The sequence below is a fragment of the Primulina eburnea genome, chromosome 1 (genome assembly GCF_022965805.1).
Source record: "Primulina eburnea isolate SZY01 chromosome 1, ASM2296580v1, whole genome shotgun sequence".
NCBI lineage: Eukaryota > Viridiplantae > Streptophyta > Magnoliopsida > Lamiales > Gesneriaceae > Primulina > Primulina eburnea.
Window position 1 is genome coordinate 63,680,977 of NC_133101.1, and position 14,747 is coordinate 63,695,723.

A 14,747-nucleotide genomic window follows, 5' to 3' on the forward strand; every position below is an offset into this window, starting at 1 on the left:
TCATATAATTCAAAGACCAATATAATTTCTTCGCGAACCGTTTGATGAAAGTTAATTTGCAAAAACAACCATTAGAAATCGAATAAAAAGCATACTACTAAATTCAGTTCAGCCTGATCGACCACGCAGCGTTTGAATGACTTGAGCATTGCATTCGAGTGTTTCTGTCTCACATGAACACACAGCCCGTATCGAGACGACTTCACCTCTTCTCTGCGCACAGGCATTTAGCTGCTTGGAGAGCAAAATAAGTGAGAATGATATCTGCTCCAGCTCGGCGAAGACATAACAGAGATTCCATCATCACTTTCTCCTCATCAATCATTTTAAGAATCCCTCCAGCCTTGATCATCGAGTATTCACCAGAAACCTATGTACAAAAAAAGGTAAACTAAGTCACTCATTTTACTCGAACATCACAAATTGGGAGCACCCCATTACCCTTTCATCTCATTTTATGCTCAACTAGAAGCAAAACATTGGTGAAATTCATTTGAGTTTCATGTGCCATTCAAACTTCGCCTATTTAAAAGAACTCCTTGTGATTTGGAATATGTTGCCCAAAACGGAGTATTTTATTTTTTAACTTCGGTCAACACCTTTTTTAAGAAAATGACCTCTTCAAGTATATTTCAAATACACTTGAGGAGGCCATTTACCGAGGTTATTTAACCAATTTCTCCTTGCCAAAACACGCATGCCTCACAATAATATGTAATCATGAACCTTTTTTCCCTCTCTTTTCCTTTTTAACTTGCATCTAACATCTCGAAGGCACCACTTCTCAGCCAAAATACATTTCCCCAATTTTAGCGAACTCAAAACATTTTAACCATTACCTGATATGCAGCGACTGGCACATCACAGTAATTTCTTAAACGCCTTATTATGTCCAAGTATGGTTGACCCGGCGTCACCTGCAATCAAGTAAAATTTAAAACGGGCTCATCAATTTAGACAAAGGCAAACTCTCAAAGAACTTAAAGACAAAGCCATACTAACCAGAAGAATGTCAGCTCCTTCAAATTCATCCTCCATGGCTTCGGCCAATGCTTCTCTATCATTAGCAGGATTCATCTGATAGCTATTTTTGCATTCATGCAAAAGCAAGTAAGGTTATTGCTAGTGAATTCCAAAACAAAAAAGCGCAATCAAAATTTAAAATTAAGATGAAAAGATACATACGTTTTCTTGTCTCCAAAACGTGGATTCGAATCCAAAGCCTCTCTAAAAGGACCGTAAAATGAACTTGCATATCTGGAAAATGAGTCAACATTGTAGAATTGGGATCAACTCAAAAAACGCTAGGAGGAACGAATACTTGAGGTATTTTATGTGATTTAGCATCTCCAAAAAGTCATGTAAGAAAGTTAAAACTGCAGAAGTACGCATAATAGATATAATAATTGCATCAAAGGCTATAGGTAGTAGCCACAAGGAACAATAGTGGCACTTGTTGTTGGCCAGCAATAAATACGACTGAAGGTGATAAAATGAGTAATTACTTGGCAGTGTAGGACATAATGGAAACATGCTGAAATCCTTCAGCATCAAGAGCCGCTCGAATCGCCCTAACACGTCCATCCATCATATCACTGGGACTCACCACATCCGCTCCAGCCCTGGCCTACTTATGGAAGTTCACCGGGTGATAAGTTTATAAACTTAGCAAAAACAATAACAAAATCCAGAGAAAGAGCATATATATCACTCAGAAACATATCGAAAAAGAATTAAAAATTTAATTGAAATTACCTGGGCAACTGCCTGCTTACACAGCTGACGCACAGTTTCGTCATTCATAATAACTCCTGCAATATATGGCAGTAATTCAAAAGTAACTCAAGACATTCTATCTTGTTCAAATGCTCAAATTATGTTCATTGTCCGTAATCAATATGATAGCCAGCACAGAATGTAACATTCATAAAACTGTTATTAGTATCATATTCAAGTCTCTGATGATCAATCAATCTTTGATAATACTTGTAATCTGGGTTCTTAATTGTTTTCCTGAAACACCTATTCTAGCTGCACCAAATTGACATAAGTATGTCTTACCATCTTCTCTAACGATCCCATCATGCCCATCGGAAGAATATGGATCTAAAGAAACATCAGTGTAGACAACCTACAAATATACATCTCAAAATTATCACATACAAGAATCAAGATTCAATTAACTTAAAAAGACCATAATTAGAAACACATATATGACCCCATTGAGAAGAATAGCATACAAGATCAGGATACTTGTCTTTGAGCAGCCGTATTGTCCGTGGAACTAGCCCATTTTCATTGTAAGCTTCACCGCCTGAAGAGGACTACAGTAGAATCCAATCAAATCAAATAAACCACTATAATTTAGCTACATTCACAATATGACAAAACTTCAAATAAGAACCTTCAAAGCATCTGGAACTTTTGGAAAGAGCAAGATGCTGTTAACACCGACATCTTGTGCCTTAGCTACCTGTAAAATATGACCTTTATCAGAGCCTAGCTATTTTAAGCCTTAAATCATGCACAGAAATAAATAGCAAAATAATGGTTGTTTACCTCTTCAACAAGTCCATGTCGCCATCCAAGCCTATAACATCCTGGCATTGCTCCAATTGGAGTGTTTTCCTCACCTGCATATCTTGTAAGAATAAGGACATATCAAGAGCATCTATGAAATATGAAAATGACAAAGTGGAATCAAAAGTTCTTTTTTCATTTTTTCAAACTGTACATCAGCCAAAACATACCCTCATGAATGAAAAGAGGATAAACCAGATTTGCGGGACTTAAACTAGTTTCTTGGAATGCAGCCCTCAGTGCTGGGGACCTCCGGTTCCGACGAGGTCGGCGACGAAGTGGCTGGACAAACATCATGATGGCACAGATAGATCATAATAATTAGAAAATGAAGAATAGAATGGCTAAATTGTTGATATAGATACCACCAAATTCACTACTGAACCACAAACTAAATGACTAGATCTCAAGATTTGTCATATTTAAAAAATTCTAAGTTCCAAGCAACTCATAGGCAAATTATTCAGTATCAAACAAAATGCACATTTATTTCTAGATTAAACTCGTAAAGTATTAGATCATAATTAAATATGCATGTTTGAACCTAAATGACTGAAGCGGGGAAAAATGCATTCTGTTCGAGGAGTTAATAACCAAGGCAAGCAAACACTAAGATGATATTTGTAATCATATATTCGGATCGGTAAACCATCATTTAAGCGACTGCAAAGACCATGAACATAAATGTGAACCTACAAGTGAGGGCACGACCGGGGTGCCAGCTGGTGCAGCGGGTTTTGGTGGAATCCGAGGTGCTACTGGGATATACCCTGCAACGACAGCAGTCTCGCACTCCTGATCGCTCATTCCGGTCTTGATGGGAACACTGTCCCTTTTATCACATGCCGCTATTGCCAGCTTCCGGGGCACATTTTTTATCGAACCAGGCCTCACACACAGGACATTCGAAGACAATTTTAATGGCTTAAGACCCACGTAATCAAGCTTCACAGCTCCAATAGCGCTACAATTCGCTGACTTGAGCATTGTTGAAGCCATAACCGGATGAGCACAAAGCACCTATAAAACGTATGCAAGAAAAAGAAGCAAAAAACGCGGGTGATGTCTCTACCAAAAACTAAGTATAAACAGAGGAAATTTTGGGTTCAAACATAGAGGAGCAACACCGAAACCTTGGAACAAAACGACACAGTTTGTGAAGGATTCGGGAAATCCGATAAAAGGTAGCATCGGACACATTATTATCAGTTGGGACAAAAAAATGATGTCAAATTTCTAGCCATTCCTCTGTAGGATTCAGCAATTTCACTTGGAGATCAGAGATTTACCGGTTGAGAAAAAAAGATAAAGTCTTTGAGATGATCTGAGATCAAATGAAACCCAGAAAAAAAATTATAAAATGAAAAAAAAAAAAAAACCCCACCAGCAGAACCCGTTGGAAATCTTATCCAAGAAGCACTAGAGAAATCCAATTGGATTTCAGTTATTGTAATGTTACCAGGTGAAATTATCCTGACAAGTATGTCGGCTTCGGTGGCTTGGAATTACCTCCTGTCTTTTCTTTGAAAGCGTATATACGTAATGGTTAAAGTCGTGAAATTATGGAGTTTTTTTGAAGGAGTATCACGACTACAGTTCAAACTATGGAATGTTGGAGAAAACTCGTGGATCAAGTTTGTAGCCGTAAATTGAAAAAAAAATCCCATTTTGCAATATTTTGCGAAATGGGAATTGTTTTTACTTTATTTAAAAACAACCTATATTTGTGAGCAAGATCTGAACTTTTCGGTTTGAAGTCAAATAAATTTGACGTGATATGTCACGACGACTATCTAAGTTTGTGAAATAAGTATAATTGTGACTTATTGATTACATATTATATTATCTATCAATATCTTCTTAGGTGAGTATGTCAAACAAGATTTGTCAAGCATGATTTACCTGGTTGACGTGGTTTATAAGCTGTTGCGTCGATGCACACCTACAAAAACGACTACAGAAAATTGTATATTCCTTTATTTCATTAGGGGAAGGATACAACAATATATACACCAATAGAAATCTAAAATAGGAAGCTATCCTAATTGAGAGGATTACAAGAATATACTGTGAATAATCTAATTTAGCTAACTATCCTAAAAGAGAAGATTACAATAAAATCAAAGATTGAATAAGATATGTTAGCCTTATATATATATATATATATATATATATATATATATATATATATATATATGAAAGTTGTATATAGTTATGAAAGGATTACAAGAATATACTGTGACTCATGTTTGGATTTGAGTTAGCCATGAATTGAGCTTGAACTACTTGCTTTTCTTATGCAAATTAGGTTCGAGCTCATATATTGAGGATCGGGTGTGCATCCCCCTCGCAAGGGACCCGTAGCTCAAGCATGCAAATTTCTAAATTATATAGGTGGTCCAGAAAACAATATTACTTTCAAAGAAAGTCAAATTTACGTGAAAAATACTTTGGGCCATTTTAACAATATAACTACTAATATTTGAACATATTGAGAAATTATCAATTCAACCCACTTATTTGGTAGGATGGGACAAGACAAAGCCAATTTTTAGTTATATGTAGCATGTTGTGACGGGCTAAGAAATTGTCAACACAAACCGCTTATTTGATGGACTTTGACGGCTCTGAATAAAACTAACGTATGCATTTTATTTGAGATTAGAATTCCAGGAAACATATCGCAATGTTTATTTCCACTTAGAATTTACTTCAAATGTATTTTAATAAATTTTTTTAGATACAGGAGAAAACAATTATAAGGAAAAAATTACTTCTGCGAGCTATTTTTTTATTATCTCGTAAGCTTTATTTTTTTAAAAAAAATGTGAGAAATTCGAATGAAGTGAAATATAATTGATAATGGAATATAATCTATGTAATTAAAAACAAGTGCATAGGGAAGGAGGTGGAAAAAATCATTGGCGAGGGGCGAAAACGAATGTTTTGAACATGGAAAAAAATATAAGTACAGTAAAATCAATATGAAAAATATCAATAAATAATCTATTAGTTAAGAAAACATAAAAATATGAAAAATATCTAAACATTCGGACACTTACACAACAAATTAACAAAAAAATAAATTATCGAATGCGATATAAATTCATGCATAGATAACAATATTTAGTATATGATAACAATAAAAAATTATTACATAAAAAAATATATGAAATATTTAAATATTTTATAGCGTTTTTAATCTAATAATAATCAGTCTATTAAATATTTAGTAATTATAATCGTAAAAAATCAAATTCAATTAGATAATTGAATAAAAAACAGTATGTTATATCAAGATTAATTCAGAAAAATTTATGCTTAGATTGAACTTATCTCGTGCAACATAAACAAGAAATATTACATGGATGAGACAAGAAAACTTACCTAGCGAAAGAAGAACCAAAGCTGGAACACGACTGGGAATTTGAAAATTTCAGAATATGAAAAATAGAAATGAAATGAGAATTTTGAAATTTTGATTTAGAACATGTATAGTGTGTCTTGATTTAGGGATTCTATTATGTGCTTGATTTTAGGATTATCCATATTTATCTCTTCTCTCTTATTATTATTATCATCATTATATTTTGTTTTTGTTTTTGTTTTTTTTCCTAAAAAAATTTAAAAGTTTTCTATATTTTCTTTGATGTCTTTTTCCAAAAAAAGTTTGTGGGACACAATAATCCGAAGGCAAAAACTTGTGTGAGACGGTCTCACGGGTCGTATTTTGTGAGACGGATCTTTATTTGGATAATCCATAAAAAGGTATTAACTTTTACACTAAGAGTATTACTTTTTAATGTGAATATGGGTCGAGTTGACCCGTCTCACAGATTGTGATCCGTGAGACGGTCTCACATGAGACTTACTCTAATCCGAAATATATATTCTGAAAAACATAAGTGTAACCTTGATGATACATGGTTAACTCGACCCTACCCCTGCGGACAGTGCCCACACAGGATCTCAGCCATTGATTTTATATGGTGATTAAATTTAGGACTTTGATCACTTCATGGGGTGTATGTGTGTTTAAATCTGGGCCTTTGATCATCTGATGAGGGCAGTGCCCGCAGGGGTAGGGTGATATGAACCATGATAGAAGGCCCACGAGCAACATTTTTCTTTGATAATCACGCTTAATTAATTTGATGGAAAAGATAGGTCAATAAAAGGATCCGTAAGTTTGATTTTATGGTCCCATTTTTGTCCCTTAGTCAAAATCTTTTAAAGCTCTCATTATTTCGCATATAAATACACATAAAACGTACATGCATCATGGAAGTAGGGGTGGGAAAAAAATACCGAAATATCGAAATATCGTGTCGAAAAAAATACCGAATTTACCGAAAAAAATCGGTATATCGAACATTTCTATACGGTATCGGTATCGGTGTGAAATTTTTTTTCCGGTATTTCGATATATTATTATTTTTTAAAATTTTAGTTCGGTATACCGACATTTTTCGGTATACCGACAAAATTTTCGGTGTCGGTACGATACTTGTATGAACTTATTTCATACCGAAAATTCGGTATACCGAATTTCCGGTATCGGTATGGAAAAATTCCATACCGATATTTTCGGTACGGTATATCGTACCGTACCCACCCCTAATGCATGCATATTTCTAAATTTTCAATCCAACTCAATTATGAAAAAGGCTATAATAAAATTTTAATATATCTCCATTTTAACATATTGATATCATCCAAATTTGAATATATATAAATTTTGATATGATGTTCATCGTTCATGCTCACATTTAAATTTATCACTGAGATGAGCTCATCTATTAGATTGTTAGAGTAGGTGTCAACGAGTCAATTTGTGATTTGAACTTTATTGACTCTTGTGTTTATCTGTATAGTCATGCAAATTGCATAGATAAAGTCATTGAATATGCTATTGTACCATATATCTAAGTATCAACGTATATCATAAAATTCATTAAGAAATATATTGTACATTCTAAATTCATTCTTAGTCGATTCAGCCTCTTATAACAAGAATAAAAATCATTCGAACTCGAGACTATAATTTGTGATGTAAAACCATACTTCATTGGTAAAGACATAGAGATGTTCATTCATACAAATGAGTGTTAATTGGATGAAGTATTAAACAATCCTTCATCAAAATTTTCAAGTGGTTATCACTTCACAAGTTAATTAGTCTGTAGTTACAGTTGTACATCATTTGTTATTTGATTGGGGCAACATGAAGTCTCTATAAATACTAGTGTTGCACTTTGATTAGTTTGCCGACTCCATGAGGGTCGTTAGGTGATGAGGTTGGGTGTAGTTTCAACATACATAGGATATGATGCATTATAGTCGGGGATTCACCTCTCACCTACGAGTGTTGATATCTTATGCAGTTTGATGAGTGAGACATGTTCATTATGGAAATGTGCTTTCTTTGTTTCACACAGATACCTTTATTATTTCTTGTCTCTACATCAAACATTTCAGACTTGATTCTCAACTTCCGTATCCAATCCTCAATCAGCTATGTCTCTTCTCTTCGTACGCTCACAAGCAATCTCATGGGTTAAAAAAAAAATATGTTAGGTTTTTGGCTTCTTCTTCTTATTATTATTATTATTTATTTTTTAAAAATGAATATTCTCTTTTTTAAATAGACTAATTTGATTCACAATCATAAGTTCTTCATGGATATATATATATAGCAATCTCATGGGTTAAAAAAATAATATGTTAGGTTTTTGGCAAAAACTTGTGTGAGACGGTCTCACGGATCGTATCTGTGAGACGGATCTCTTATTTGGGTCACCCATGAAAAAGTATTACTTTTTATGCTAAGAGTATTACTTGTTATTGTGAATATGGGTAGGGTTGACCCGTCTCACAGATTATGATCCGTGAGACGGTCTCACATAAGACTCACTCGTTTTTGGGCTTCTTCTTATTATTATTATTATTATTATTTATTTTTAAAAATGAATATTCTCTTTTTTAAATAGACTAATTTGATTCACAATCATAAGTTCTTCATGGATATATATATATATATATATATATATATATATATATATATATATATATATATATATATATATATATAGTTTTGATTCGTTGTTTATCTACTGTGTCTACTAATGAGATGACATTCATCTATTAGATATGTTCATCATAATGTCTACCAATGAGATGACATTCATCTATTAAATATGTTCATCATATAGTGAGAACTGAGGTGGATATGATAGGTAGACAATATATCAAACTTTTATATATATATATATATATATATATATATATATATATATATAGTTTGTAATCAATCAATATCAATGGTGTCACCAATTTCAGTCAATAATTTAATGTAATTTCTTGTCAAGTAATTGATGTCTCACTATTTCGGTACAAATCAAATTGAATGCATCGACCCATCGATCGGTTCAAATTCATGTGATACATTATCATATCATCATAGCATAGGCCGTATCATTTCATTTTCCTTTTGCGAATATAATTATACACAACGAAATTATCTGTTCATGATAATAATAATAAAAATCTGATTTTATTGTATTTGTAATTTCCGAGATTAGTCGAATGTTGATTATAATCGCTATTTAATCAGTATAAGAAATGTGAATACAAATGGATATACGTAAATTGAAATAAGTAATTATAATAAGTAATTTCAAATATTTTTAATCAAATAATATCTTTGTAAATCACAAATAATGTGAATTTTTCTAATTCAGTTGCGAATATATTATTACTTCTACTATAAAATATTTAATTGAATAATGTATTTAATATTTATTTTGCGTAACTATAATTTATCGAGTAACTAAATTTATATATTAATTATTTTAGGCATTGAGATTATTATTGAATTTACTTAAAATACTGACAATTAATTGAAGGCAGACACTGTCAATTCTTTATATAAAAGCCTTCGCACCATCTAAACAATATGAGTCACAAATCTCACCTCAGATCGTGCAGATCTTCGCACGAACGCCTCTTCGAAAGATGGGTTTTCTCCAGCCGCACTGAAGGATCGATGCAAACAAATGAAACGAGAGAAGATAGGGTTTTGGATTTTTATAAATTGGGGGTAATTAAATAATTTGTAATGTATTTTATCATTACATTAAAATTATCACACCTCTTACAAAGGATGTTTTATCCTTCTCAAAATTTATTTATCATGTGTTTTTTAAAAATGTACCAAACGTGGGATAAGGGAGATTATTTATCAATCCCGCCCTTATTCCATGTACCAAACAATGCCAAAGTGTGAAAACAATACCATATTAACGTAGTTAATGACTTTTTAAAGTTATCTATCTAATCTAGTAGGACCTCCCAAATCAAATTGTATACATCTATACAAATTAATTAATTAAATGGGGCAACAAGATCATGGTACATAGATTTTTATTTAATCAACCATAGAATCTTGATTCCAACTTGTTTTCAATGTTTGATTGCTTTTTAATATTTTCTATTGGAGTTGCGATTTGAATTTAGTGTGGCAAAATATTTTAAAGGTCTGAAAATCGGGATCATTTTCAACAAATAACAAAGTTAAATAGTTATAATTCAACTTTGACGTACAAGTTATAAAACGAAAGTATAAAAATTGACGATTTTTCAAAATTATTTTGGTCAAATGCAATTTATTATACGTCCATTGGTATACATATAAATAGTTTATTTGCTGATATCGTTTAATGTTGATAGTAAGATTTTAATTGAATATTTTACACAAATTTTAACTCAAAATTTGCAAAATGATTAAAAATATAAATAAATGTAATATCCATCAATATACATATATTTTTATCAATAAAAAAATATATTTATTGAAATTCACATCGAATGCAAATTGAGCCGAAGATATGTGAGACGGATGTCGTAACCATTCTTTAAAATCTGATGTGACCCAATTATACAATTTATAATATATATATATATATATATATATATATATATATATATATATATATATATATATATATATATATATATAGACACACACAAGTGACTAGAAGATAAAACCTTTATGTATAATTGGAGATGATAACGAAGATAATTTAAGACATAAAATATGTAATTGGATCGATATTAGGTCGTAAACTAACAAAAAAACATTAACCTAACGAAATATATTTTGTGTATATCAAATATTTGAAATTTTTGTTTTGATGCTAATTAAATTAAAACCAACCTTCCTATAAAATTGCGCTCATTAATCAATTCTTTCTTTTCTTTTTCTTTTTAACACCAAACCCTTTTTTTTGTATATTATAAAATGTTATATATATGTGATTTTGTACCAACAAAATGTCTGAAGAGAATCTAGTGTGAAAAGATCACTCGCGATCAATTCTTTCTTTTCTTTTTCTTTTTAACACCAAACCCTTTTTTTTGTATATTATAAAATGTATAAGCATTAAAAACATAAATTTAAAAACATAAAAAATCAAAATCGCAAAAAACCATACTCGAAACTTAAATTTAAAAACATAAAAGCATTATTGAAACTTAAATTTAAAAACATAAAAAATCAAAATCGCAAAAAACCACACATGACCAAAAATTATAATTTTCCCTATATATACATGTTCAAGTTAGTTCATATAAACATCGACAATGTCAAAAAAAAAAAAGAAAAAAAAAAGACATTGTTTGAAAGTTTTGTACCATTATAGAAAAAATTATCTTCTGAACCACTTCGGATCCTATATCATAAAATAAGTAATATGTATGTATGTATGTCATATTAAATTAAATCAATAAAAATGAGTGCTAACTGCATCAAAACCCCTGCAAAAAAATATCATATGTAAAGTTAATAAAATTTTAGATCATATGTTTTAAAAAAATCAGGCATGAAATCTCTTACCAGAGAGAATAATTAAGTGGTGAAATTTGAAAATGAAAAATGTATCAGTCTATTAATATCTTTTTTATTCCTTTTAGAATTTTTAACAGGAGCGATGAGTAATAAACTCGATCCACATAGGTTAACATGATGGTGTTCCTTCATATTTACTACACAAACACAACTTGCTAGTTTCCGATCCTCCGTTTAAATCCGCATCCCCTACATCTATACTCCATCCATCCTCTCAAATATACATACATTACATACCTGCTGATCGTATATCTGGGCTGCCGCGGCTTCCATGAAATTAACCTTAATTATTACAAGGAAAAAGAAGAAAAACCCGTCAAATGGAGAATTCAGAAGCTCAGCTAAAAACTGAACAAGAAATCGAGCATCGTTTTCATGTATTGGCTGTTGATCACAGTCGGATAGATAGAAAGCTTTTGGAGAGGCTCCTCACTGTATCTTCTTACCAAGGTATGTATACACACACACACACGCACGCACACACACGTTTGTCTGATTACGATTAAGCATGGATATTGGATTTTATATGAATCAGCTAGCGCCTAGCTGTAATATATAATATATCGATGTTGCAGTGACATTCGTTGAATCTGGAGATAATTAAGGCTCTGGAGTATCTGGGGTTACTCGATATTGAAGAGAATGAATATGAAACACCAACATTATCAAGTAGTACTGCTTCAAAGCCAGAGGTGAGAAAATTCAATCCTTTTGAATGTTCTAATTTTCATTCTTTACTTTTAAGATTAACCCAGATTATACAAGTATATGTGATATGAATTTAAGTTCTTGGTTTGGAGGGGTACTGTAGTTTCTGATATAGGATCTGGATAAGTTATACACAGCTAGCTTGATCACTTTAATTCTCTTAAGACACTGTAATAATAATCTAATATCAGAACTTATAATCTGATACTAATAAATTCTTAAATTTTGGAAAATTATTAAGAATTACACATAGTTCGCTGATAAATAAATGTATCTATAATAATTTTACCTAGTCATAATCAGTCAAAGGTAAAACGAGTTAGCATAATTTGAGGCACAATGTTCGTAGATCGTCTTTTTATGATTATTTTTTTTTTGTGGTCTCTAAAAAGGAGAGGGATAAAGATGAACAAGATATATTAATATATAATAACTTAACATATATAAGAATATTTTTCAAATTCACGTTCGATAATTAAAAAAAAACAACAGTTTTCACCCTTTAATTTGTCCTTCAAAGTTTCAGTGTAGCATATGTATGGATTTTAGGCTAAAATTTTGTAAAATAATGCCCTTTTCGTCCTATTTAAAATTCTTGAGTACTCTAGTTGTTAACGTGTATATATATGAATACAAAGTGAAAGAAACATAAAAATGTTGGTTAAATTGTTGCTGTTTTATTTATTTATTTATAAACACGTAAAACTTTATGTAGGTGGTTCTCTAATTAATTGCTGCAGTAAATTTCGGACAATGCATATATATATGGTACATTACAGAACCCCACATAAATTTCTATCTTCGTCGTTCAATCACGGGTGAAAGTTTGAGATTTGAAATTGGATTATATAAATAAGTTACTTACTCGTTTGTCTCAAATTATATAGGTTTGTTTAGTTTTTATAATATAAATGGGAAAAAAAATATTTTATTTTTATTTAATCCATTCAAGAAATTGTCACACATATTTCCAAATAGGAGTTTATTAGTACAAAAAAAATAAGAAGTACTGCTAAATTTAGAAACCGAACTATATATCATAAAGGAAATACGATCTATGTATTTGGGACGGATGACGTGTTTTCTATTTCTATAATCATATTGGAAATACAATAAACCATTAAAAAACTTTTATTATATCTCATGATTATATGGGATAGTGTATTTTTTCAAAATTTTGAAAAATCAAATTATTAAACGTGATATTTTATTTTTAAACAAAAAACTACGTGATTTATATTTTTTATTTTAAAAATAATCTTTTATATTAAATGCGAAACAAAAATATACATAAAAAACTAATTTAAAATTATTATTATCGAAATATACAATTATATAATTATTATAAAAAATAATAATAACTGGAAAAAAATAGTATATAACATAAATTTTTTAAACATTTTTAAAAAAAATAATAATGATAATGAAAATTTATCATAATAAATGATTTTGAAATTTCTTTACAAAAATTAATAATAACTAAAAAATCACGTAATAATTAAAATTGTAAAAAAATTAAATAACACAACAAAATTAGTCTAACATAAATAATAATTTTATTATAAATTTAATATTTAGCATAAATAATTAATATTAGTATACATATCATAATATACATTGGAACAAAAATTTACTTGCAAAAAAAATCAAATTAATAAAAATTTGCAGGAATTAAAAAAATAAATTCAAACATTTACGAAAACTTATCGATAAAAAATATGAAAGGGATGGATGAATGAGGAAATGAAGTATTCAATTTATAGAGAAAAATATATGATATTATAATGAATTCGAAGTTATGCATGTCACGTCTATCAATTCAGCGTGACTTTGCATTGCCTTCTTTTTAAAAAAAATTTAAGCCAATTTAGTACACATAATACATCAGTTTCAATTTTATTTATTCTATAAGAAAAATATATAATATAAAAATACGTTCGAAATTATTAATATTGTATTTTTGTAACTTTTAATATATATATATGTGTACGTTTCTTTATTAGACTCACCGAGAACTCAGGTTTTTTTTTTAAAATACAGCAATAATAAGTCGTGACTTACATTTAAGGTTTTTTTAAAAAAAATTTCAATTCATGTCACGCCTATTAAATAGGCGTGATATTATTTTAAATTTTAATAAAAAAATTTATTTTTATGTAACTTTTATCGAGTAGACGCGACTAAGATGATTTAAAAAAAAAATAATTTAGTAGGCTTGATACATTAATGTTACAAATTTTTTTTTCTTACTTTATTTTATTAAATTATTAAAAGTTACAAAAATAAAATATTAATAATTTCAATTCATGTCACGCCTACTTTATTGGTGTGACATGAATTGAAATTTTTTTAATAAAAATAAATAAGTTTGATAGGTGTGATTTATTTATTTTTAAATTTTTTTTAAAAAAATAAGTCACGGTAGGTGTGATTAACACATTAATTTTACTAACATTGAAAAAGTTCAAAAGAAAGTCACGCTAGATTATAATTAAGACAGTGTAAAAGTCCAAAAACTGGCGTTTAAAATTTTCTAATCACGCCTCTTCAAGAG

The 14,747-nt window shown here is 30.2% G+C and overlaps 1 protein-coding gene and 1 long non-coding RNA gene across 6 annotated transcripts; one reads left to right on the forward strand and one right to left on the reverse strand.

Moving 5' to 3' along the window:
- Positions 1–8: 8 nt before the first annotated feature.
- Positions 9–4,096, reverse strand: LOC140840468 (delta-aminolevulinic acid dehydratase, chloroplastic-like). 5 transcript variants are annotated; one of them, XM_073207676.1, is made up of 13 exons: positions 3,965–4,096; positions 3,277–3,600; positions 2,751–2,862; positions 2,560–2,633; positions 2,405–2,473; positions 2,241–2,324; positions 2,062–2,131; positions 1,756–1,811; positions 1,506–1,627; positions 1,186–1,257; positions 1,003–1,084; positions 840–917; positions 9–370 (listed from the first exon to the last, which is right to left on the reverse strand). In XM_073207676.1, the coding sequence occupies exons 2-13, from the start codon at positions 3,577–3,579 to the stop codon at positions 203–205; spliced, it is 1,290 nt and encodes a 429-aa protein (XP_073063777.1). In that variant the 5' UTR covers positions 3,580–3,600; positions 3,965–4,096; the 3' UTR covers positions 9–202. The 5 variants fall into 5 exon arrangements, with proteins under 5 accessions (XP_073063777.1, XP_073063783.1, XP_073063763.1 ...); XM_073207682.1 differs by having other exon boundaries at positions 4,040–4,055; XM_073207662.1 differs by having other exon boundaries at positions 3,870–4,010.
- Positions 4,097–11,625: 7,529 nt separating this feature from the next.
- Positions 11,626–12,713, forward strand: LOC140813977 (uncharacterized). The gene is made up of 3 exons (XR_012114047.1): positions 11,626–11,935; positions 12,061–12,157; positions 12,331–12,713. It is a non-coding gene; the product is annotated as an uncharacterized lncRNA (long non-coding RNA).
- The last annotated feature ends 2,034 nt before the right edge of the window (positions 12,714–14,747 follow it).